We start from the raw sequence: 22,111 nt of genomic DNA on the forward strand, positions 1-22,111 counted from the left end.
CCTCTCAGGTTCTCACAAGGTCAGGGGAAACACGACCGCAAAGTTCCGCTGCGCCGTGTCCGTTTCTTATTTCCCAACAGTGTGGGTTCAGAGCTAGCGTGATTTGCTTATCTGATCCCAACAAAGTGGTATCAGAGCTTTGGGTTTGATAACTTCGGGTTATTGTTGCTTGTGAGAATGATGGAAAATACGAGCAGGATGATAAGCTTGAATGGTGCTAATTATCATCTATGGAAGGGCAAGATGGAGGATCTGCTCTTTGTTAAAGAATTCCATGTTCCAGTCTTCGAGGAGAAGAAACCTGAGGAGAAGACGGATCAAGAGTGGAAGCTGCTGCATCGCAAAGTGTGTGGGTTGATAAGGCAGTGGGTAGATGATAATGTGTTGCATCATATTGAGACTGAGACGGATGCTCGTTCTTTGTGGAAGAAGCTGGAGCAGTTGTATGCTAGGAAGACCGGAAACAACAAGATGTACATGATCAAGAAGTTGATTGAGCTGAGGTATCAGGAGGGAACTCCGATGACGGATCACTTGAATGCGTTTCAGGGATTGCTCAACAAGCTGTCTGATATGGGCATCAGGTTTGATGATGAGATTCACGGTCTATGGCTTCTCGGTACTTTACCGGATTCTTGGGAGGTTTTCAGGATGTCTCTTTGTAACTCCGCGTCGGAAGGTGTCATTTCGATGGATTCAGTGAAGAACAGTGTTCTTAATGAGGAAGCAAGAAGACAATCGAATGCTAGCAGTTCGCGTTCAGATGTCTTTGTTACTGAGTCAAGGGGGAGGAGTTCGAGTAGAGATCCCAAGAGGGACAAGAACAGGAGCAGGAGCAAATCTAATAAATTTGCTAATATGGAGTGCTATTTCTGTCACAAGAAAGGGCACATGAAGAAAGATTGCTGGAAGTTGAAAAACAAACAGCAAGGTAATCAAGAAGAAAAGGTGGATCGGGTGACTGTCACCGAAGATCAGTTCCTCATTCTTCTTGAGGGTGATGCCATTAATGTCGCATGCCAAGACACCAGTTGGGTGATTGATAGTGGAGCTACTACTCATGCAACTTCACAGCGGGATTTGTTTTCTACCTATACTACGGGTAATTATGGTTCCGTGAAGATGGGAAATGATGCGATGGCTCAGGTTGCTGGCATTGGTGATATATGCTTGGAGACTAGTCTTGGGACTAGGTTGGTGCTTAAGGATGTTAAGCATGTTCCTGACATTAGGATGAATCTGATATCAACGGGAAGACTTGATGATGAGGGTTATTTCAGTTTGCACGGTGGTGGTAAATGGAAGCTCTCTCGTGGTTCTTTGATTGTGGCTCGAGGTGAGAAGTCTTCATCCTTCTATTGGATGCAGGCTAAGGTCTCCAAAGATGCAGTTAATGCGGTGGAGAATGATAATGCCATGGAGCTATGGCATAAGAGACTCGGTCACATGAGTGAGAAGGGAATGACTGTGTTGTCTAAGAATGAGGTGATTCCAGGAATCTCTGGTCTGCACCTGCAGAAGTGTTCGCATTGCTTTGCGGAAAAACAACACAGGGTATCTTTCAAGTCTTCTGCGCCTTCTAGGAAACCCGAGGTACTGGATTTGGTACATTCAGATGTGTGTGGTCCAATGAAGACAAGATCTCTTGGCGGCGCATCATATTTTGTGACTTTCATTGATGATCATTCAAGGAAGTTGTGGGTATTTCCTATGAGGACGAAGGATCAGGTGCTGGGATATTTCAAGCATTTTGTGACGTTGGTTGAGAGACAAACGGGGAAGAAGCTGAAGTGTATCCGCAGTGATAATGGTGGAGAGTATCTTGGACCATTTGATGCTTATTGCAAAGAGCATGGAATAAGGCATCAGTTCACGCCACCTTATACTCCACAGTTGAATGGGTTGGCTGAAAGGATGAACAGGACGATTGTCGAGAGGATGAGATGTTTGATCTCACAGTCAGGCTTAGCGATGACTTTCTGGGCAGAAGCTTTGAACACGGTGGTTCATGTGCTGAATTTGTCACCAAGTGCTCCATTGGATGGTGATGTTCCAGAGAGGGTTTGGACTGGTAAGGATGTTTCTTACAGTCACTTGAGAGTCTTTGGGTGTAAGGCATTTGTTCATATTCCCAAGGTTGATAGATCGAAGCTTGAGATGAAGTCGCGGCAGTGTGTGTTCATCGGTTATGGTCAGGATGAGTTCGGGTACAGATTTTATGATCCCGTTGAGAAGAAGCTCGTAAGGAGCAGAGATGTTGTGTTCATGGAAGATCAAACAATTAAGGACATTGACAAGTCCAAAATTCCAACTCAGGTTTATGAAGGTTTGATCGATATAGAGGCTACTCCTTCTACATCAGTCCACGGTGAGGTTGAGGTTGAGGTTCAGAATAATACACCCGGTGCAAATGCTCCCGCACATGAAGATGGCACTGGTGATCATGGTGACGATCATGGTGAGACACCAGCTGCTGAGAACCAACCTACTGTTGTGAGAAGATCCGAGAGAGGTCTTAAACCGTCGACAAGGTATGATCCTAGTGAGTACGTTTTACTTACTGATGGGGGAGAGCCTGAAAGCTATTATGAAGCTTTGGAGGATGAACACAAGGATCTGTGGTTTGGAGCCATGGATGAGGAGATGGATTCTTTTAAAGAGAATCACACTTTTGAGTTGGTGGAATTGCCTAAGGGCAAGAAGGCTTTGCTTAATATGTGGGTGTACAGAATTAAGCATGAAGATGGAAATAAGCCACCCAGATACAAGGCTAGATTGGTTGTGAAAGGTTACAGCCAGAAGAAGGGGATTGATTATGATGAGATCTTTTCTCCTGTTGTGAAGATGTCATCCATTCGGGTTGTTCTTGGATTGGCAGCGAGCCTTGATCTAGAGGTTGAGCAAATGGATGTGAAGACTGCTTTCCTTCATGGTGATTTGGAGGAAGAGATCTACATGGAACAACCGGAAGGCTATGTTAAAGAGGGCAAAGAAAATTTAGTTTGCCGCTTGAAGAAAAGCCTTTATGGATTGAAGCAAGCACCGAGACAGTGGTACATGAAGTTCAAGTCTGTTATGGGGGAGCATGGTTATGCAGAGACTGATTCAGACCATTGTGTTTTTGTGAAGGTGTTTGGTGATGATGATTTTATCATCTTGTTGCTGTATGTCGATGACATGTTGATTGTGGGCAGGAACATGGAAAGAATTAAGGAGCTAAAAGAGCAACTCGGGAAGTCCTTTGCCATGAAAGATTTGGGTCCAGCGAAACAGATTCTCGGTATGAGAATTGCTAGAGACAGAGGTGAGAAGCTGATTCACTTGTCTCAGGAGAAGTACATTGAAAAGGTACTTAAAAGGTTTCACATGGACAAGTCTAAAGTGTTGAGTACTCCGCTTACACCACACTTAAGACTGAGCAGTCAACAGAGTCCAAAGACATATGAGGAGAAGGAAGATATGGTGAAGGTTCCATATGCTTCTGCAGTGGGTAGTTTGATGTATGCCATGGTCTGTACAAGACCGGATTTAGCCTACGCCGTTGGAGTTGTCAGCAGGTTTATCTCCAATCCGGGGAGAGAACATTGGAATGCTGTGAAGTGGATTTTGAGATATCTCAGAGGGACTTCTGATCTGAAGATTACTTTCGGGGTTAAGAAGCCTTTGCTGGTCAGTTTCACTGATTCTGACATGTCTGGAGATGTTGATTCTAGCAAGTCTACTTCGGGTTACTTGGTAACATTTGCGGGTGGAGCTGTGGCATGGCAGTCAAGGTTGCAAAAGTGTGTTGCATTATCTACCACTGAGGCAGAGTTCATTGCTGCAACTGAAGCTTGTAAAGAGTTGTTGTGGATGAAGAACTTCTGTGAAGAGATCGGTTTCAAGCAAGAAAAGTATGAGTTGCTTTGTGATAGTCAAAGCGCTATTTGTCTCGGGAAGAACTCTACATTTCATTCGAAGTCGAAACACATCCAGAGAAGATATCATTGGATACGAGATGTGGTTGCTTCTAAGGAAGTGGAACTTGCAAAAGTTCATACGGATGATAATGGAGCTGATATGATGACAAAGTCTTTGCCGAGGGGGAAGCTTGAAGTATGCCGAGGGATAGCCGGAATGGCTGTTTCCTCCACCTAGTCGGAGGGGGAGTTTGTTGGGTTCCTTCTAGATGGAGGAAACCCAAATGGGTTTGGTTGGTGATAACCAAACTTGGTGATAGGCTATTGATATTAGTCCATGAGATTAGTATTGGGCCTTGGAGGTTATTAAGGTTAGTGAGACACATATATAAAGTCTCTTAACCCAGTTTGTGAGGGGACAGAACACAAGAAAGAAAGAAGAGTACTCAAGAAGACTCTTGACACAAAAGAGAGAAAAGGAGAGAAGAGACAGATTTTCGTCTGGGTTTGTCAAGGCAGGTTTGGAGGGTCAAACGGATCCTGATCGGACTGATATTTTGTGGGAAGTTTCGTCAGTCAGTGGGTTAAAGGTTCACCGAAGGGATTTGGATTCTAACGGTTGGATCTTCTGTTGTCTGGATTTTCGTGAAGCTGGTCGTCACAGTTCTTCAGTGGTGCTGTCTTGAGTGTTTGGTAAATCCGACGGTGAGATCTTCTCTGATTGAGCTGATATTTGGCAGAGGTGTTACTGACTTGTTCATCTTGGATTTGTACGGTGGGATTAGTCTCTGGTTGCCGGAATACTTGTGAGCTGAGGTCGTTTGGTTGCTGCCGGTTTTGAAGCTTTGTGTTGCTCTCTTATTGTTGTTGTTCTTGTGTTGGAGATAGCTCTTTGAAGCTAGTGTCTCTGTTCTGTTCAGGCTGTTGAACAGGGAGGACGTGGTTGTACTCACATACATTTATATAGTGGATTGTTGAGTGGACTACGGTCCCGTGGTTTTTCCTTTTCACATCGAGGAGGTTTTCCACGTTAAAATTGCTTGTCTCATTTTATTATTGCTTATATCAAATCCTGCAACTGTCGAAGTATTCTCCTCTCAGGTTCTCACAAGGTCAGGGGAAACACGACCGCAAAGTTCCGCTGCGCCGTGTCCGTTTCTTATTTCCCAACAGTGTGGGTTCAGAGCTAGCGTGATTTGCTTATCTGATCCCAACAGTTATTTTACATCCAAAACCAATATGCTATGAGAACTCTTTTTGTTTCTCAAGTGTTTGATAACATACGAAGAACAAGTGTTTAAATGATTCTAAGTTATCGTAGCTTCAATAGTTTGTAAGCTTTATTAATGCAAGTTCTTTGAAAAGCAGTATTAGAATTTGGTGGCGACTCAAAAATTGTCTCAAACTAGTTAGGAATCTAGTTAATTCTCGTTAGGTTATGGAGTTGCTAAGCAAATGCGGGCTCGTGTCTTCAGGATACGAGTATCATCTAAATTGCCGACTTAGTTTATCTTTTTGTTCATAAGGAAAAAGAAATTTACACTGAACTTTTCTAATTTAGTTAAGAGTTTAAGATTATTTCTTTAATATTAATTTTATTTCATTAATCAATATTAATCCTTAGATATGTTTTAACAGAATTTAACCATAACTTCAGTACTTTGGTAAAAAGTACTGAAGTTGAAATGAAGAGTATAGTATTGGAGACAGCATCGTCTGAAAGTTGTTGTCTTATGTAATAACGGTCGGTCGGGGATGATAGGCTAGTGAAACCATTCCTCGAGTACATTTGCAGAGTGTACTTTGCATGAAGAAGGAAATAATTCAAGGAACTTCAAAATTTGCAGAGTGACATGTACCTCAAAGAACTTCAAATTCAAGTTTTGGCAACAAGGTCAAAAGCAGCAGAGGTTGGCATGCTCCTGAATAAAAATCTGCTCGGCATGCTCTTGAAATAAGAATGTGAACATGGAAAATTAACAACCAAATTTGAACTATGATAACAGAAATGTATGTTGCCTAGTCCAATTTTTTTTCAATCTGAGCAGAGACAAGTAAACAGCTGCATACTTAGCAAAACCTGAAGGGACTACGGCATAGGGACGTTGATAAACTCATACAAGCACGTAAATTTTGGAGACGAAAGCAGTTTCTTGATGGATTTAAATTTCAAATACTGACCTCAAGAGGCAAGAAAATCTTCTAGACCACTGAGAACGCAGATTCTGAAACCACTCCTCGAGTACATAGACCGGAGAGGACTAGATTCTGGAAATACTTACTTTATTAGTTTAACATAGTCGTCTGCAGAATCAAATACTTACTTCATTAGTCTATCACCATTGGCTCTTGCCAACTTAATTATTATCTGTCCAAGAGAAAAAAATGTATAAACAGCTGGAAAGTATGAGACATGTGGTGTGAAAAGAAGTGGGTAGAAGGTGAATCAATGTTTACCAACAGAACTTGGCAGTACGTAGTGAAACAGAGCTACATACAAGTAATACAATGCACATGTTCAAAGGCAATGGAAACAAGTTCCTCATAAAAAGGTTGCGGAGGTAATAAACATGTAAGCAATGTAATAATAGCAGGTTACATTAAACACACACTTATTAGTGACAAGAATATTCCACTTGCTAACAGATTTGGTAACTCAAAACGTTGTTCCTTTACCTAAATAGCCTCCTCCGAATAATAGATAACATATATTTTTTTTGCTTAGAAGGAATCTGAAGATATCTGCCAAACAAAAGCATCTACCTGAATAACAATCAAGAGGGGGTAAAGAGAGATTTTTACCTCTGACTTTCGCAGGAGTAAGAGCATTGAACGTTGCCTGCTAGATACTTTTCATATATTTTGCTGTCCCAAATACTTTTTTATTTATCTTCTATATTTTACAATAACATTTAGAGTCAATGCATTAAAATCTTTATTTAGTTAAGTAGTCCTGTAGCACAAATATTTCGAATAATATGTCGAATAACTGTTCATTGTCAGAGAGAGAGTTGAGAATTGAGATTCAACTAGAGAATAGTATGATTTTTATATGTACGAGGCCAGCCAATCATGGGAACCTCAAAACGTGAGGAGAGTTTTTATTTTCTTAATATTATATATTAACAATGTAAATAACAAATGAACGAACTTTTCCTTTTCTTTCTCTTTCTCACACACTACTAAACCCCTCTCCTATAATCACTACCAGAACCAATAACAAGAAAAAGCTCGCTATACACAATCAAACATGTAACAAAGATATTATCTACTTTCAATAACTCGTCATAGGCCGTTTACCATGAGGATCCGAGCTAGAGCTGGCACCTGCACTTCTAGTGGCGTGACCCCGTGTCGGTGTCCTAGCAGAAACTGGAGTAGCTCTACCTGTTCCAGTTCCACTGTTCGTGTTCAAGTTCGAGCCAAACGAATCTGTACTCGATCCCGTCGTCGACAATGTACCAACCGAGGATGTTCCTGAAGGACGGTGATGCGTTCTACGTCGGTATCTAGACCCCGGGACGCCAGGACGCTCTGGCTCTTCTAGATGTCCTGGTTTTCTCGAGAGAAGCAAAGACACTCTTCTCATAGCTGGTCTCTGGTGAGGGTCGCCTTGTACACATAGCAGTCCGATCTGAACGCAGAGTCTGACTTGGTCTGGATCAGCCGAGGCTGCTATGTCCGGGTCTACCATCTCCATGGTCCTGCCTTTCTTGTACAACCTATATGCCTGTGGAACAGATCATGAATCGGTCAGTGAGCGATTCGAGAGTAGACAAACGAGTAAACAGGACTAGAGAGAGGCTTACCCATTCGAGAAGAGTTTGGTCAGCGTGTTTCAGACTAAAACTGGAGTTCTTTTGCCCACTGATGAGCTCAAGAACCACAACACCAAAGCTGAACACGTCTGCTTTTACCGATAGAGCACCGTGCATTACATACTCAGGCGCCATGTAACCACTACGCATTACAGAAAAGTAAAAAAGCAGTGAGCATTTGTGGATTTAAACTTTTGAAGGGATAAGTAGTGATAGAGAGCAATGCATACTTGGTTCCAGCGACGCGAGTGTTGACGTGCGTTGCGTCCTCCTGAAAGAGCCTAGCCATCCCAAAATCAGCAATCTTGGGAACCCACTTCTCATCGAGCAAAATGTTGCCAGCCTTGATGTCTCTGTGGATAATGCAGTTAGGCGCGTCTTCATGGAGATAGAGCAGTCCTCGAGCAACGCCTGTTATGATCTCAAACCTCTGCTTCCAGTCTATCTCCGATCTTCTGTTAGACTCTGCATCCAAATGGACCACGTGTTAACTAATAAACGTCTCATAGTTAGGTAACGACGAGAGAAAAGAACTTACTGAAGAGGACTTTGTCAAGGCTTTCGTTAGCGACGTACTCGTAGACCAAGAGCTTATCCTCACCGTGAGTGCAATAGCCCCAGAGGTTAACGACATTACGATGCTGGACTTTAGCTAACAACTTGGCCTCGTTAACAAACTCTCTCTTCCCTTGCCTTGAGGCCTGAGATAGCTTCTTCACTGCTATGTCTCTCCCGTCAGGTAACCTTCCCTATTGCACAGAGGGTTTAACCTCATCAGCTAAACTAACCCTAAAGAAGGAAACTTTTGATCTGAGGTTTAGTGGGGTTTACCTTGAAGACGGGTCCGAATCCACCTTCGCCGAGCTTGTGGGTCGGGTTGAAATCCTTGGTAGCGGAGACTAGGACTTGAAAGGGGAAGACTTTCTGCTCGAGAGCAGCGATTCTCTCGATATCGTCTTCAATACCTTTGGAAGAAGAAGAAGTGAGTCGATTTAGAAAAACCCTTTGCCCTAAAAAGAATGAGAATTATTACCTCGATTGGAGCTGCGTTTGAAGGGTTTGATGATGTTCTGGAAGAAATTCATGGACTTGGTCATGCCCAGATCACTCTTTTGAGAGTTTCTTGTGACCATCCCATGGAAAGCTATTTTGAACTGAAGAAGAAAGATCGAAGAAGAAGACAAGATGATGTAGAATCGGATCTTCAGGAGGATTCGATTGGGTTTTTCTTCGCTGTAGTCGCGGAAGATCAGATTGTGATTGAAGAGGAAGAGAAAGAAGAAGAAAGCGTGTTTAGATTTGTCTCTGTAAATTTTGGTTTTATGTGAAGAAGAGTTTATGCGCGGAAGGGACGATAGAGACAAAAGTCAAAGATGTATTCGTGTTTTTTAATAGTCTTTGTCTCAACCATACTTTCATTTCTTTATATTTAAACGCGGTCATAATATTTATTTTATATTCACTAAAAGTTCAAGATTTCTTTATTCTATTTTTTAAAATTACGAGTTGATAAAAAAAATTATGAGAACAAGCATGTAAATTAGTGAGAATTAGTCTTATCCTTTTTTTTGTCGACATGTAAATTAGTCTTATTCATATAGCATGATATAAAGTTTCAGGAGCTGAAATACATTTTTAAAATTTAACTGGTTAAATTATCCATTTTTAATATATAGCCGTTTACCGTGCGAGTATCCGAATTCAAAAAGATATGTACATTCCTGACGAAAAGAAAATTTTTACTTCGTTTTTTTTCTCCTTTCCATTTTTCTATATTTGTTAAGGGTCTTAAAGACGTCTGCAACCGATGGAAAAGCTGAGTGAGAAGTTCTGTTTCAAACGGTTGTAGATATTAGTAGAATAATCAGCGAGTTAAGACAGGATATGAAAAAGAAAAATGATAGTTTTATGTAGTGTAACCTGTCCGGTAAGTAACTAACGACGTTGTTAATTAATATAATCACAAGATAGGAGTAAACTGTAAGGTCCAGGAAGGTGCCACCCCTGCATTTATAAAGCCACCTACCTTGACCAAACCTTCATAAACCAAAGCGCTCAACTTATTCAACTCTCGAACTCTTTTTCTTTTCCTTTAGACAAAACTTTAAACATAACCCTAATCTTATGACAAATCAGATTAAGCCCACTTAATTTAATTACTTAATCATAAATTCATTAATACTCCTACACCAAAAAATATTAATTGTCGAATCTCAGCAAAGATGAATTATGCAGTTCATTTTTTTGCATGAGATCAGAGCTGATCCTGGATATAAACAAAAGAATCATGGAACTAGAGTCTTGCAAATGTTTATTTATTTTAAGGACCAAAATATAACTGAAAACTTTGGTAACTATTCTGATACTGTTTTAAACGAATCATGGGCCTAGAATTTTTTAGGAGCATGCACGTTCTAGTCCTTCACCCAAGTACAGTACAAGCCGGTGTATATTTTTTTTATGTCAAATGACTCAAATCTAGTGTTCGGTTTCTAATCTGAGTGCAATTGGATTACTAATTTTGGAATAAAATTTTATAGAATGATTTATTCTTACAGATCTTTTAAAAAGTTATCATTTAAATATAATTAAAAAAAATCTTATTCCAATGATTTTTTTTGTGTGGAATATATTGAATAAAAATAATGTAGTTAATAGTTATAGAATATTCATAATTAAAAAAAACTCACGAATAAAATAGAATAAGATAAAATGAAATTCTACTTTTATTTCATAATTTGTTTTATCCCATTTGTTTGTATTTTATTTATTTAGTTGAATTTATTATATTATATTTTTTAAATAATTACCGGTTATAGCCTTTGTGTTTTACAGTGACCAGAAATAAAATATTTACTATATGACATCATTGACGATGACGCTAGAAAGTAAAAATAGATCATCAGTTGGCATAAAAAAAACATGACCCAAGAGTCAAGACGCGTTTCTCTTGACTTTATTCGTTCGGTCAAGTCCTGCTAATGTGTACCCTTTATTTTATTTTGTTGCTCCTTCTTGTAACTTAGTACCATCTTTTTGTTAGTTTAGATTCGAGTAATAGGACTCCCTTTTGGGTAACGAATAATAGCCATTCACTGATTCACATGTTATATATTGCTTATAAAACTATATTCTAAATAGACAAATTCTCTAGATGATTTTTCTTGACAACAGCTCTTTTCTCTCTCTGGTCAAAGTGATTAGATACATTGTATATCCTATTTTCAAAGGTAATCATTAATTATAGTGGGAAGTAGACAAGTGATACGCCCTAGCGAGTAAAATGCTCAGCTATCGTACAATCCCATAAAAATCTAGGTTCGAAAACTGTGTGTTATAGTACAGTAAAGAAATATATGCTCACTGGGTCAATGTAAAAAGACAAACGAACAATTGAAAACTTTTAGGTCGTGAAAAAGTTATGATGCACGCATCCACCAAAGGAAGCTGCAACAATTATCAATGAAATCATTAAATATAACTTGAACATTACGCGGCATTTATGTTAGATGTCTTTGTCACATCTGTACGCTAAAACATAAAATAAAGCTAATGTATTGTATCCATAACTAATAATAAGAGTATATTCAAATGCACCTCACACGTATCTATTAAAAATTATATTCGATCGCAAGTCATAACCGATAACAGAACTATACACATAATCTTGATCTCTTCAGTCATATAAATTTGGAGTTACAAGTTTTTAGCTTTGTCACTATTTGTCCCCAAAATGTTCCGTTTACAAGTTGGATTAATGCCATTATAGAAGCATCTTTCGACCAATTAACTTTAATGGCCAGGGCTGTCAGAAGGAGGTCAAGATATATCTAAGTGAACATCAATAGAAGCTTTTGAAAACTCGTACAGACTAGTCTAGATCAGAGATTTCTTTTTAATTCAGTTTTACTGCATATGATGTCCGATATATATTCTGTTATTCCGTTCGAGATTCATGTTTTACCAATCAAAAACGTATAGAGAGAAATGTGATTTTCATTTGTAACATACTGTTAGAAAAATGTTAGTTTATTGTATATTTTTTTTGCTAAAAACAATGTTATTGTTTACATATTGGTTGAGTAAACTGATAAATTTGGGGTGAAGTCAGTACGATTCTTTGTTAGGGACCTTAGGGTAGACCTCTCTGAACCAAAACTCAAAACTAATAAAAACTCAATGGCTTCGAGGACTTTGCCACTAACCAAAAACTAACTTGATCGACATTCTATTGTTATTTCACATTTTCTTGATCATTTCTTATAACTACATAGTATTTTTGCTAAAACCATATTCGATTAAAAAGGAAATCGTAGGGGGCACTCTAAATTTTGTTAATATAATTGTAGGGGAATCTTCGAAAGAGTCGAAGGGTACAATATATCAAACCATATGCACACAGCACACGCTCATTTGATTATTTTTGGGTGTATGTATGTGTTTTCAACTCATTTAAATTGTTTTTGTTCTTTCCAGTCTCCATCATGTTCTTTTTTATCGACTTGTATTTATTTCTAAATATAAACCATAACGCGGTTCAAAAAAAACTTGTAGGATAGTCTTTGAAAGAGTCGTAAGGTACAGTATCACACCAAATCAAGCATACACTTTTTTTTATTTTGTGTTTTTTCAACGTACATGGCATGCTGACCAGTCAAATTATATGATGGTAGAAGAAAAGATTAGCTTTCAAGTAAAACTGACCAAACGTAATATTCTCAATTATTTTTCACGTGAACAAGAATATGCCTGGTTTCTCAGAAATTTCGAGTCGAGTTTATCCGCTAAAGCCCATTTAAACAGGCCGATATACTAGTACATCTGTTGTGTGACTTGGGTCAATTACTTGATAGGTACACAATCCAGGTGGGAACATGGGTCATAATCAGGCTCCCTTTCAAAATATGTTTAACACCAATCAAGTTATGGAATGCACCGTAGTCAAAATTTCTGGTTGTTTCTGTTTTTTCTTTAAATATAGCTAACAAGGAAAGGAAGCAGAGAAATGGTTTTCGGTATACATACAATACAGCCAATCAAAGTCTGATTAGTTTCGTTAAGGCTAGCTACATTAACTAAACAAATACAGATAAACCAACATTTTAACATATGTTCACAAAGTTAAAAAAAAAAAACAAATATGCAAGATTACGTTATTATTTCAATTTTGATATACAATCTTCTTATATTATTTAGACCTTCTATAGAGTGGATCCTTTTATATATATCAAAAGGGATGCACTTTTTTACATCTTTTGAATCATTGTGGCTCGTTGGTTCATTAGAACATGCATTTTAATTATGCAACCAATATATTATGTAACCAATAATGTGATGGAGCATATAATAAATATATGTGGAAATAAAATCTAGGCATGTAAGTATAATAAATAGACAATGTGTAGAGGAAGGTTGTGCGCATAATTAAGTGCACATGAGCGTTTGAGCTTTAAGAGGATCAATCGCCGAAAGTCGCACATTTCGATCTCTCACTTATTTTAGAAATTAAAGTACAAACCATACTTTCTTCTTCATCCACCATAAAGGTTCTCGCTTTAGAAACTTATTTATACATTTATATTACGGTCAGAAACTGGTGCGACTCTAAATAATCTAAAATCTAAAGCAACCAATCTTTTGGTGATTTCAGCAGACGTTTGAAGAATCTCTTAACTGTCATATTATTTGGGTTAGCTGGATAGCTAGTTGTCATATAAGATCACCTGTTTAAAGATTTTATGTTATTTATATAGTTCAAGAATGTTTAGAATATTATATATAGTGAGTTATATATTTATATATACTCCGTTTGTCTTTGAATGAAACTGGCATAATAAAGAATCATATATATACAGCGCTAACTATAAGAAACAAGTATAGAGCTAGTGATCATCAATAGCGACCAGATACATGTCTTGTTGTTTGTGTTTGAAGTTTCTAGTGACCAACAACACTAACTAAACCTTATAACGTTACTTCTGTAATATATTGATGATAAGTTTCGGACACTAGCGACTAGAAATTCTAACCATTTATCTATTTTTAGCGGTTTGAAATTTTGAAATGACTAGTAGTAGTTGAACCTTGTCACTGTTACCATCGACTACAAAACAAACATAGTTTAGTCGCTTACACTTCCAACCTGAGAGAGAGTTAACTTTTGACAGAGACGCAAGGCGGATGGATGTATGAAATGCAACATAGACTGAGACCTAAGGCGGACCCCCCTGGAAACTTTTGTGAGGTTGTCTAAGCTTTTTTACATACGTAAAAATTTAAAACTGATCACTAAATACAGTATGTGTATACATATATTTTGTGTGTGTATGTGAATCAATAAAGAAAGACGTACTTGTTTTTGTTTAAAGCCAACGTCTTATGTTTATATGTAGTTTGTTGATTTTCTACCAACCAAATTAACATATTGCTTAGAACCCAATCCATGCCAAGTCGATCCTAGAATAACTTGCATTACAAATTACAACCACTTGTCTTTTTTTTTTTTTTGACAGCAAAAAGATTACAGACTCATATAGACCCTGTAAACCAAAGTGGTAACTCTGAATCCATGTGTACGACGAAAGACGGTTGTTGCCGAGCACTACGTGCCAAACTATCCGCCCTTGTATTCTCCGTCCTAGGTACATGAACAATATCTGAGTTGACGAAACTTCTTCTCAACAGCTTAATATCTTCCAGGTAGCTTTCAAATGCTGGCCATTCTTCTGGTTCTGAAACCATCTTCACCAATTGAGAACAATCCGTTGCAAACGTAACCTGAAACTGTCTTAAGTTTCTCATGCATTCCATTGCCCAAATTAATGCCTCCATCTCCGAATGAAGCGGTGAAAGACAAGCCCTTACATTCCTTGCTCCTAGTAAACCATCAAACCCTGATAATGTACTGAGCCAACCTTGTCCTGAAAATAGGTCGTTATCTTTCCAAGAACCATCTGTGAAACACCATCTTCCTGTGGTTCCTACGTTAGGCCTAACTTGTACTTCTTGTGCACACCTGTTGTTACTAACCTGTGCCTCAGCCCAAAGTGTTGATTCTAGTTCTGCTAATCGAAGTGTTTCCCTGGGATCAATATCAAGATTACTGAATACTTTATTGTTTCGACCCTTCCAAATGTACCATAGTATCCATGCAAACTGATGATCCTCCATCTTTGGATTAACTCTCCAAAATAGATGGTCCATATTAGCAAAAAGAGAGCCAATAGGAAAAATATTCGGATTTGATGGAATTTTAGATAGTGCCCAGACTTGACGAGCTGGGGGACATTCAAAAAACACATGGTTTATTGATTCTTCAGGATCACCACACCGTGCACAGCACGTATCTCCTTGTATTCCTCTTGCCCTTAGATTTTTCGTTACCGCCATACATCCTGATATCAACTGCCATAAAAAATGCTTTAACTTTGGAGGACACCTCACTTTCCAGCAGAAAGCTTTAAGTATATCAACATTGGGTCCATAAAATTCTGGTGGCTTTTCCTTATCAGGATAAATCCTTTCCACTTGGTACCCTGATTGTACTGTATATTTCCCATTCTTGGTGAAATGCCATCCATTCCTATCTTCCATCCGATTTCTACACAATGGTATACTTTCGATTATTTTTGCATCGTGTGGATCCACCAAATCCCTAATTGCCTGTAAATTCCATGTGCGGGATTCCGAATTAATGAGAGAATCCACTGTGAGCTCCGGGTAACTATTATGAAGGTTTTTGTTAGCTGGTCTCGGGCGAGTGGATGGGAGCCATGGATCATTCCATACTGAAATAGATGATCCTGTTCCCACCCTTTTAATTAGTCCTTTACAAACCAGAGATCTAGCAGAAGTAATACTCCTCCAGCCATATGACGGGGAATATGAGCGAATCGGATCCAGGGGTGAAGCATTCCTGTAATACCGTCCTTTAAAAACTCGAGAAAAAAGAGAATTTGGCTTCTCGAGCAGCCGCCACAGTTGCTTCCCAAGCATGGCCGTATTAAAATCAGTCAAGTCCTTAAAACCTAACCCACCATTATCTTTATGGACACACAATTTATCCCATGATTTCCAATGCATACCTCTTGTACTACCTCCTGGACTCCACCAAAACTGCGCAACAGCACCCGTTAGCTTCTTCACAGTCGTTTTCGGTAACCGATATACAGACATCACATGGTTTGGCAGAGCCGTAATCACCGATTTAATAATCACCTCCTTGCCGCCCTTAGTAAAAAATCTTAAACTCCATCCATTAACCCTATTATTTAACCGTTCTTGTACGAATCCAAACACTTGTACCTTAGAACCTCCTAGGCTTTCGGGCAGGCCTAAATAAGATCCCATTCCACCTAAATTCTGAATTCCTAAGATATCCCTCAATTCTTGACGACTATCTTCATCAATCTTATGTCCAAATTGAATTGAGGATTTCTGGAAATTAATTTGTTGTCCAGAGACGGTCTCATATTCCTTTAGAATCCTGAGTATAGTTTGACACTCTTCCTTGTTTGCCTTACAAAAGAACAAACTATCATCTGCGAATAACAAATGAGAGATTGCAGGGCAAGCTCTTGCCACTTTCATACCGGTTAATTGTTTCATCCGCTCCGCCTTTTTAATATTTGAAATTAACGCCTCCGTACACATAATAAATAAGTAAGGGGATAAAGGATCTCCTTGACGTAATCCACGCTGGGGAATAATTACACCTCGTGGCTGCCCATTGAGAAGCACCCTATATTGAACCGAAGAGACACACTCTCGCATTAATTTAATCCAATGAGGATCAAAACCCATTTTTTGAAGGAGAGCCGCAATAAAATTCCACTCTATCCGATCATATGCCTTACTCATATCTGTTTTTATTGCCATAAACTTATTTTGACAAGACTTATTGGCTCTCAAACCATGAAACATTTCCTGCGCGATAAGAATATTATCTGAAATTAACCTTCACAACCACTTGTCTAAACATACAGTTTTAAATATGCACAAATAAAAACAATACAAAAGGTAATTAATACGAAGAAATTCGAGAGTAGATTGATACAAAGGACAGGTCTTATGCAAAGCGAGTTACATGAGTAATTGCTACCAAGTTACAATCCAAAAGAAAACAAATGAAGAGGTTACTTACCCCACCTATAAAACAGTGATTCAAAACTCACCCGGAAAGTTCCTAAATGTTCTGAAAAGTCCAATAAAACAAAACCATTATGTACATTGGAGCTGGCATCTTTGTTGAAATCATTCCAAGCTCTGCCACAAACATCCAAGAGATTGACAGCTTGCCCTTTGGCCTTTTTAATAGCAATATCTCACCTTACTACTCGCTACACTACACACAGATACACTCATCATTCTACCTTTTTTTCTATTACCACTCATAAAGACAAATAAAAAAAGTGAAAAATTATGCTCACACTCCTCTCTTTTTATATAGTAAATCTTCACTTTTTATAATAAAAACCAAAAAATTGAATTAAAACAAATGAAAAGACTGACATTCTCATCTGACACAACATAAGAGAATCAGATTGATATTCTATCCGAGACTTTTATGCCATTTTCTTCTTCTCCATCTAGACCTTTTCTTGTTGTTCCTTACCTCCCAAGCAACAAAGTCACTCCCTAACCTTATTACAAACAAGAAAATTGATTCTTCTTTATAACATTTCTTTTTACAATCAACTAGTTTAAGAAGGGTTAGAGGAAAAGAAAACCAGAGATTAAGTACCTGTATGATTTGTTCTCTTCATGCCACCACATGCATAAGAGTGAACTCAAACCCAAACCCAAACTCAATAACTCATGTCTTCATTTTCTCTTACACGAATTAGATCAATATTCTTGAGATCACGTAGATGTTGAAGAATCTCGTGAAGTAGATGAACACCTTTGTCCCCTTTCTTCAATGAGCCAACACAATGTCTCAAGAACTCTCTATCCGCCTCCAAAGCTTCTAGTCTCTCATACAGCTCATCCACTTCTTCCTCCACATTGACAATCTCGCCTTTCTCCGATTCATCAACCCCGTTCTCATAGTGGTCTCCGTTCCCAATCTCTCCATCCACTGCATCAAAGAGAGGAAGTAGTCTCTTTGACTTGAGGACTCTATGCTTCCCATTGGTCTCCTTTTCATGAACATGCCCGTTTCCATTGATGCTACCATTACTCTCAAACGTTTTAGCTTCTTCTTCATTGTCTTCTTCATCATTAAGAGCTGTGAGTTTCTCTTCAAGAAACTTCAACCTCCCAAGAATAGAAAGCCTCTCTCCTTCGTAATCATCTAAACACTCATCAAGACGAAGCACAACATCAACGGGAGTGTTCTCCATCTCACTCTCTCCTTCAACGCTCTTATGCCCAAACTCTCCGTTGTTCTCATCTGAACCCTCATTGTTTCTATACGAATCAACGGAGGAGTCTCTCATTCTCCTCATCATCATCCCCATCCTCTCTTTAGCCTCATACTCCTCCAATCTCTTTCTACAGACCTCTAGCTCCTTCTCCAGCTCTGCAATCTCCTTCTCTCGTTTCACGATGACTTCGTTTAATAACTGCAAGGCTTCTTGGTCGAACTCTGACTGCTCCTCCATCATTCTCTGGTACTGCAGCGCCTCCATCTGCATCGCGGCTTTCTCCTCGTGTAATCGATTGATCATCGCCATTGTTTCGTTGGCTGCAGTGGCGGACGCGCTCCTCTCTTCCTCCAGCTCCTCGTATAAAGCGTTGAGAGCCTTTCGCTCTTCTTCTAACTCCGACTTCAGCTTGGCCACGGTGAGTGATCCTTCAAGGTTGGGTTCTGGTTCTGTTCGATCTAGTTGAAACATAGCGTTGTGTAAACCTTCAATGGAGCGTGAGGGTTCAAGAAGCCGTTCTTTGTTTGCGTGTAAGACAGGTCTCCTTGTCTCGATATCAACTGTTCTGAACTCCAACGTGTCGTTACCATGATCATTGTCGTCGTTGTCTTGAGGAATGATGAGTTGGTGGGATTGGTCATCTCCGATTTGGTCTTGATCAGGAATCTCTGTTCCTATTGAAACGTCTGCGTCTGTTTCTTCGTCGTCGGTCTGCGTTTGCAATGACTCATCATCTGTCGGAGAATCTGCGATATAATTAGTATTAAAAAAAACATTAAACTCAAAGACTCATTAGGACAAGAAGAAGAGTTGCAAGAGTTTTGTAATAATTTTAAACAAAGCACACCTTGTTTCGTCTCAGCCTCGTCCTGTTTTGATTCTCCCGGCAAGGGAACCGCCTCGTCTGAAGATAACCCCACGTCTTCCTCCGCCGTCGCCGCCGCCGTTGCCGCGAAGTCAGGTTCGGATTGTTGTTGTTGATCAGGACAAACAAACATTAACAAATCACCTTGAGTCGTCTCAGCGTTCTCCGGTTCCGATTCTCCCGGCGAGGGAAACGTGGAAGACAACCCCAAGTCTTCCACCTCCCCTTCCGCCGGCGCCGCGGAGAAGTCAGGTTCAGGTTGTTGTTGTTGATCAGGACAAACAGACATTAACAACTCACCTTGATTCGTTACAGCCTCGTCCTGTGTCGATTCTCCCGGCGGCGAGGAAAACGCCGGGATCTCGTCGGAAGGTAACCCCACGTCTTCCTCCGCCGCCGCCGTGAAATCAGGTTCGGCGCCGAAATCGAGGATAAAGTCACCGTTAACGTCGGAGATCTCTCGGACTTCCTCGCTCGGTTTGTAGAATTCTTCGACAGGAATCAAATGGCAGTCCTGGTCGTCAATGTAGAACTCCAGGTTCGTCGCCGGCGCAGGTTTATCCTCCATAGCTAGATCCACTCTGTTTTCTTCTTCTTCTTCTTCCTCCTTCTCCGTTACAACTTCTTTATTACAGTCGAAACTCGATACAAAGCAAGAGAACTCATCATCATCATCAACAACCTTCTCCTCTGTTTCTTCTTCATCAATAACCTTCTCCTCTGTTTCTTCTTCTTCTTCTTCTTCTTCATCAACAACCTTCTCCTCTGTTTCTTGTTCATTTCGTTCCTGAGAATCAATCAAATGCTTGGATCCTACGTGTTCTTCCAAGACGAAGATAGATCGGGACCGTTCGGTGAAAAGCCGACCATTGTGAACCTGAACATCATCTCCGATCAGATTCGCCGCAAAGCTATAACCTTTATCATCCCTCAGATCAGGCTCGATCGGCGCACAAGAGACCAACTCCTTAGGGAACACATCAAACGACTCATCGGAGCCTTTGGACTCAGAAAGAGGTTTCGATGGAACTGTAGAAATCTCGAGGGCGTGAACGTGATCACCGCAGAGGAGATCTTTGTGGGAAGGAGATTTCCCTGAGGGGTCGAAGAACCGATCGAGTCGTGAGCAGAGGAGGCAAGGTCGCTTGAGGCCGAAGTAATCAGCGAATCTGAGGATGAAATAAGAGAAGAGAGAGTTGAGGAGGATGAAAGAGATGAGAGTCCACTCGAGGAAAGCGTAGACGAGGACGAGAGTGATCCGGTTGGTTTTGCGGTGGATCAACGTCGCGAATCTGTTGGCCGCCATAGACGAAGAGTAAATGGAGCAAATATTTACAGAGAGAGAGAGAGAATGCGTGTGGGACGGTGTTGTGGGAAGAACAGAGAAAGACTTGTCAGCTTTAAGTAAGTTTTAGTCCGAGGCTCGGACCGACCGTAGACGTTTTTTTAGAAAAAATATTTTTTTTAGTTGAATTTTAATTTGACAAGCAAAAAAAATGCGTATATTCCCAACAAAAAATGGAAAATAAGTATATACAAAGAAGTCAAGGATAATTAAAGTTTTAGGTTAGGCAAAGAGATTGTTATCATGTTTATTAAACACTAAAAACAAAGTGTGAAATGGTATTTAGTTTTATAATATGCTAAAAACCAAACTATTTCGTTAAAATGTTATTAATTTATGGTTGACTAAGACATTGGGGTTTTTTTTACACCTTGTTTTGGATTTTAGTTTTTACGGATTTTATTTTCCAAAATGCGGTCACAATTTCTTTTTCTTTTTTTTTTCAATCCATGTCTATTTTGATACTGTAGGTCATTTTCAGTATTTATTTCTCTTAAATAGTGTATTAAACTAATAGTTTCCAAAAGATTGTATCAGAATTATTATTTTCACACATTTTTTGTAAATAAATATATTTGACATATTTAAATTCTCAATAATTGATCCAGACAATATATTTTGAAAAATACTATAAGAAGCGAGCGGGTTGTTTAGGGTCGGAGGCAAGTGGATTAGTGTAGCGGAAAGCTATTGATTTACGATTTTTTTTTGTCGTCAAGCTACTGATTTTATAATTACATTGATCGTGACGCAATCATACTGTTCAAAATTTATTTTCGTTTTGTTAAACTTTGTAAGCAAAAGAAATATAATTAAGTAAAAATATTTAAAAGAAATAAACAGGTTTGCCACGTGGTTTGTATGACCCCGCCACTATTTTCTTTCGCTTTGGCGAAAAAAAGCAGACCCATACCCGTGACCCACATGCGCGGAGAGGACCCACGCTTTTAAAACTTCGGATTTCACATTTTCAATGGGATGGGCACTTCGGTTTAATTTCAAAATTGGTTTATCTGCTTATTAAACCATCCGGTTTGACAAAAACTCTTAATCCATTGGATTTCTAGAGTATGCATATGCTTGGTTTTGTTTGATTCGGTTCTGTCAAAATATTTTGCCCACTTAATTCAAATAATCAAATTCTTGAAGCCACGAATTATGAGATCATTCATATCTTTCTTATATACTTTCTATTAAGACATACTATATAATTTTCACAGTAGAATTTAGAAAACATATGATGCATTATTGTAGAGATTTTTTACTCAATTCGTTCTTTCTCTATGTATTAAAATGATGGTTTGAAAGTAAGAAAAACCAACATTTTTGTTAGTCGTACAATGGATTGAATATGGTAATTTGAAACTGCGTAATAATATTTGCTTTAGTTTCCTTTTATTTAACATCACTTTACTTTTTATTTTTTTGACCAGTATTAATAGGCCCCTCACCGTGAGGAAAAATCAAAAGGAGGACAAGATATGAAGCCCAAGCCACTGTTACAACTACGACCAAAAGGCCACCACGATAATTTTTACTAAGTCGGACGTATTATTTTGTTGATCGAATAGTATGATCTCGAGTTATTCACTCGCTTAGATCTATACTAATACTACTACGGTATTGATACAGGTTCCGACTGTTTATAAGTTATAACAATCATTTGTATCTCTAAAACATAATTGAACTGCAGCGGTTTAGCTATAGATTTACAGTTCATAAAAATATGTTATTTATTTATAAAGAAAATAAGAACATCGCCAAGGAAAAAAATAACAAAAATGAAAAAAAAACAAAAATTTAAAAAAAAATTTTAT

At 38.9% G+C, this 22,111-nt stretch overlaps 2 protein-coding genes across 4 annotated transcripts; both read right to left on the reverse strand.

Moving 5' to 3' along the window:
- Nucleotides 1–6,969: 6,969 nt before the first annotated feature.
- On the reverse strand, nt 6,970–9,112 carry LOC125576325 (cysteine-rich receptor-like protein kinase 43). Its single transcript, XM_048736129.1, has 6 exons — nt 8,751–9,112; nt 8,549–8,682; nt 8,256–8,466; nt 7,948–8,182; nt 7,709–7,859; nt 6,970–7,629 (listed from the first exon to the last, which is right to left on the reverse strand). The coding sequence occupies exons 1-6, from the start codon at nt 8,848–8,850 to the stop codon at nt 7,174–7,176; spliced, it is 1,287 nt and encodes a 428-aa protein (XP_048592086.1). The 5' UTR covers nt 8,851–9,112; the 3' UTR covers nt 6,970–7,173.
- Nucleotides 9,113–16,722: 7,610 nt separating this feature from the next.
- LOC125574865 (myosin-binding protein 2) lies at nt 16,723–20,338 on the reverse strand. Of its 3 annotated transcripts, none has more exons than XM_048736132.1 (3): nt 18,932–20,338; nt 17,460–18,818; nt 16,723–17,358 (listed from the first exon to the last, which is right to left on the reverse strand). In XM_048736132.1, exons 1-2 carry the CDS (start codon nt 20,253–20,255, stop codon nt 17,524–17,526), a joined length of 2,619 nt encoding a protein of 872 aa, XP_048592089.1. In that variant the 5' UTR covers nt 20,256–20,338; the 3' UTR covers nt 16,723–17,358; nt 17,460–17,523. The 3 variants fall into 3 exon arrangements, with proteins under 3 accessions (XP_048592089.1, XP_048592088.1, XP_048592087.1); XM_048736131.1 differs by having other exon boundaries at nt 16,723–17,353; nt 17,460–18,830; nt 18,932–20,336; XM_048736130.1 differs by having other exon boundaries at nt 17,460–18,830; nt 18,932–20,335.
- Between the last annotated feature and the right edge of the window lie 1,773 nt (nt 20,339–22,111).

The sequence above is a fragment of the Brassica napus genome, chromosome A7, assembly GCF_020379485.1.
Source record: "Brassica napus cultivar Da-Ae chromosome A7, Da-Ae, whole genome shotgun sequence".
Classification (NCBI taxonomy): domain Eukaryota; kingdom Viridiplantae; phylum Streptophyta; class Magnoliopsida; order Brassicales; family Brassicaceae; genus Brassica; species Brassica napus.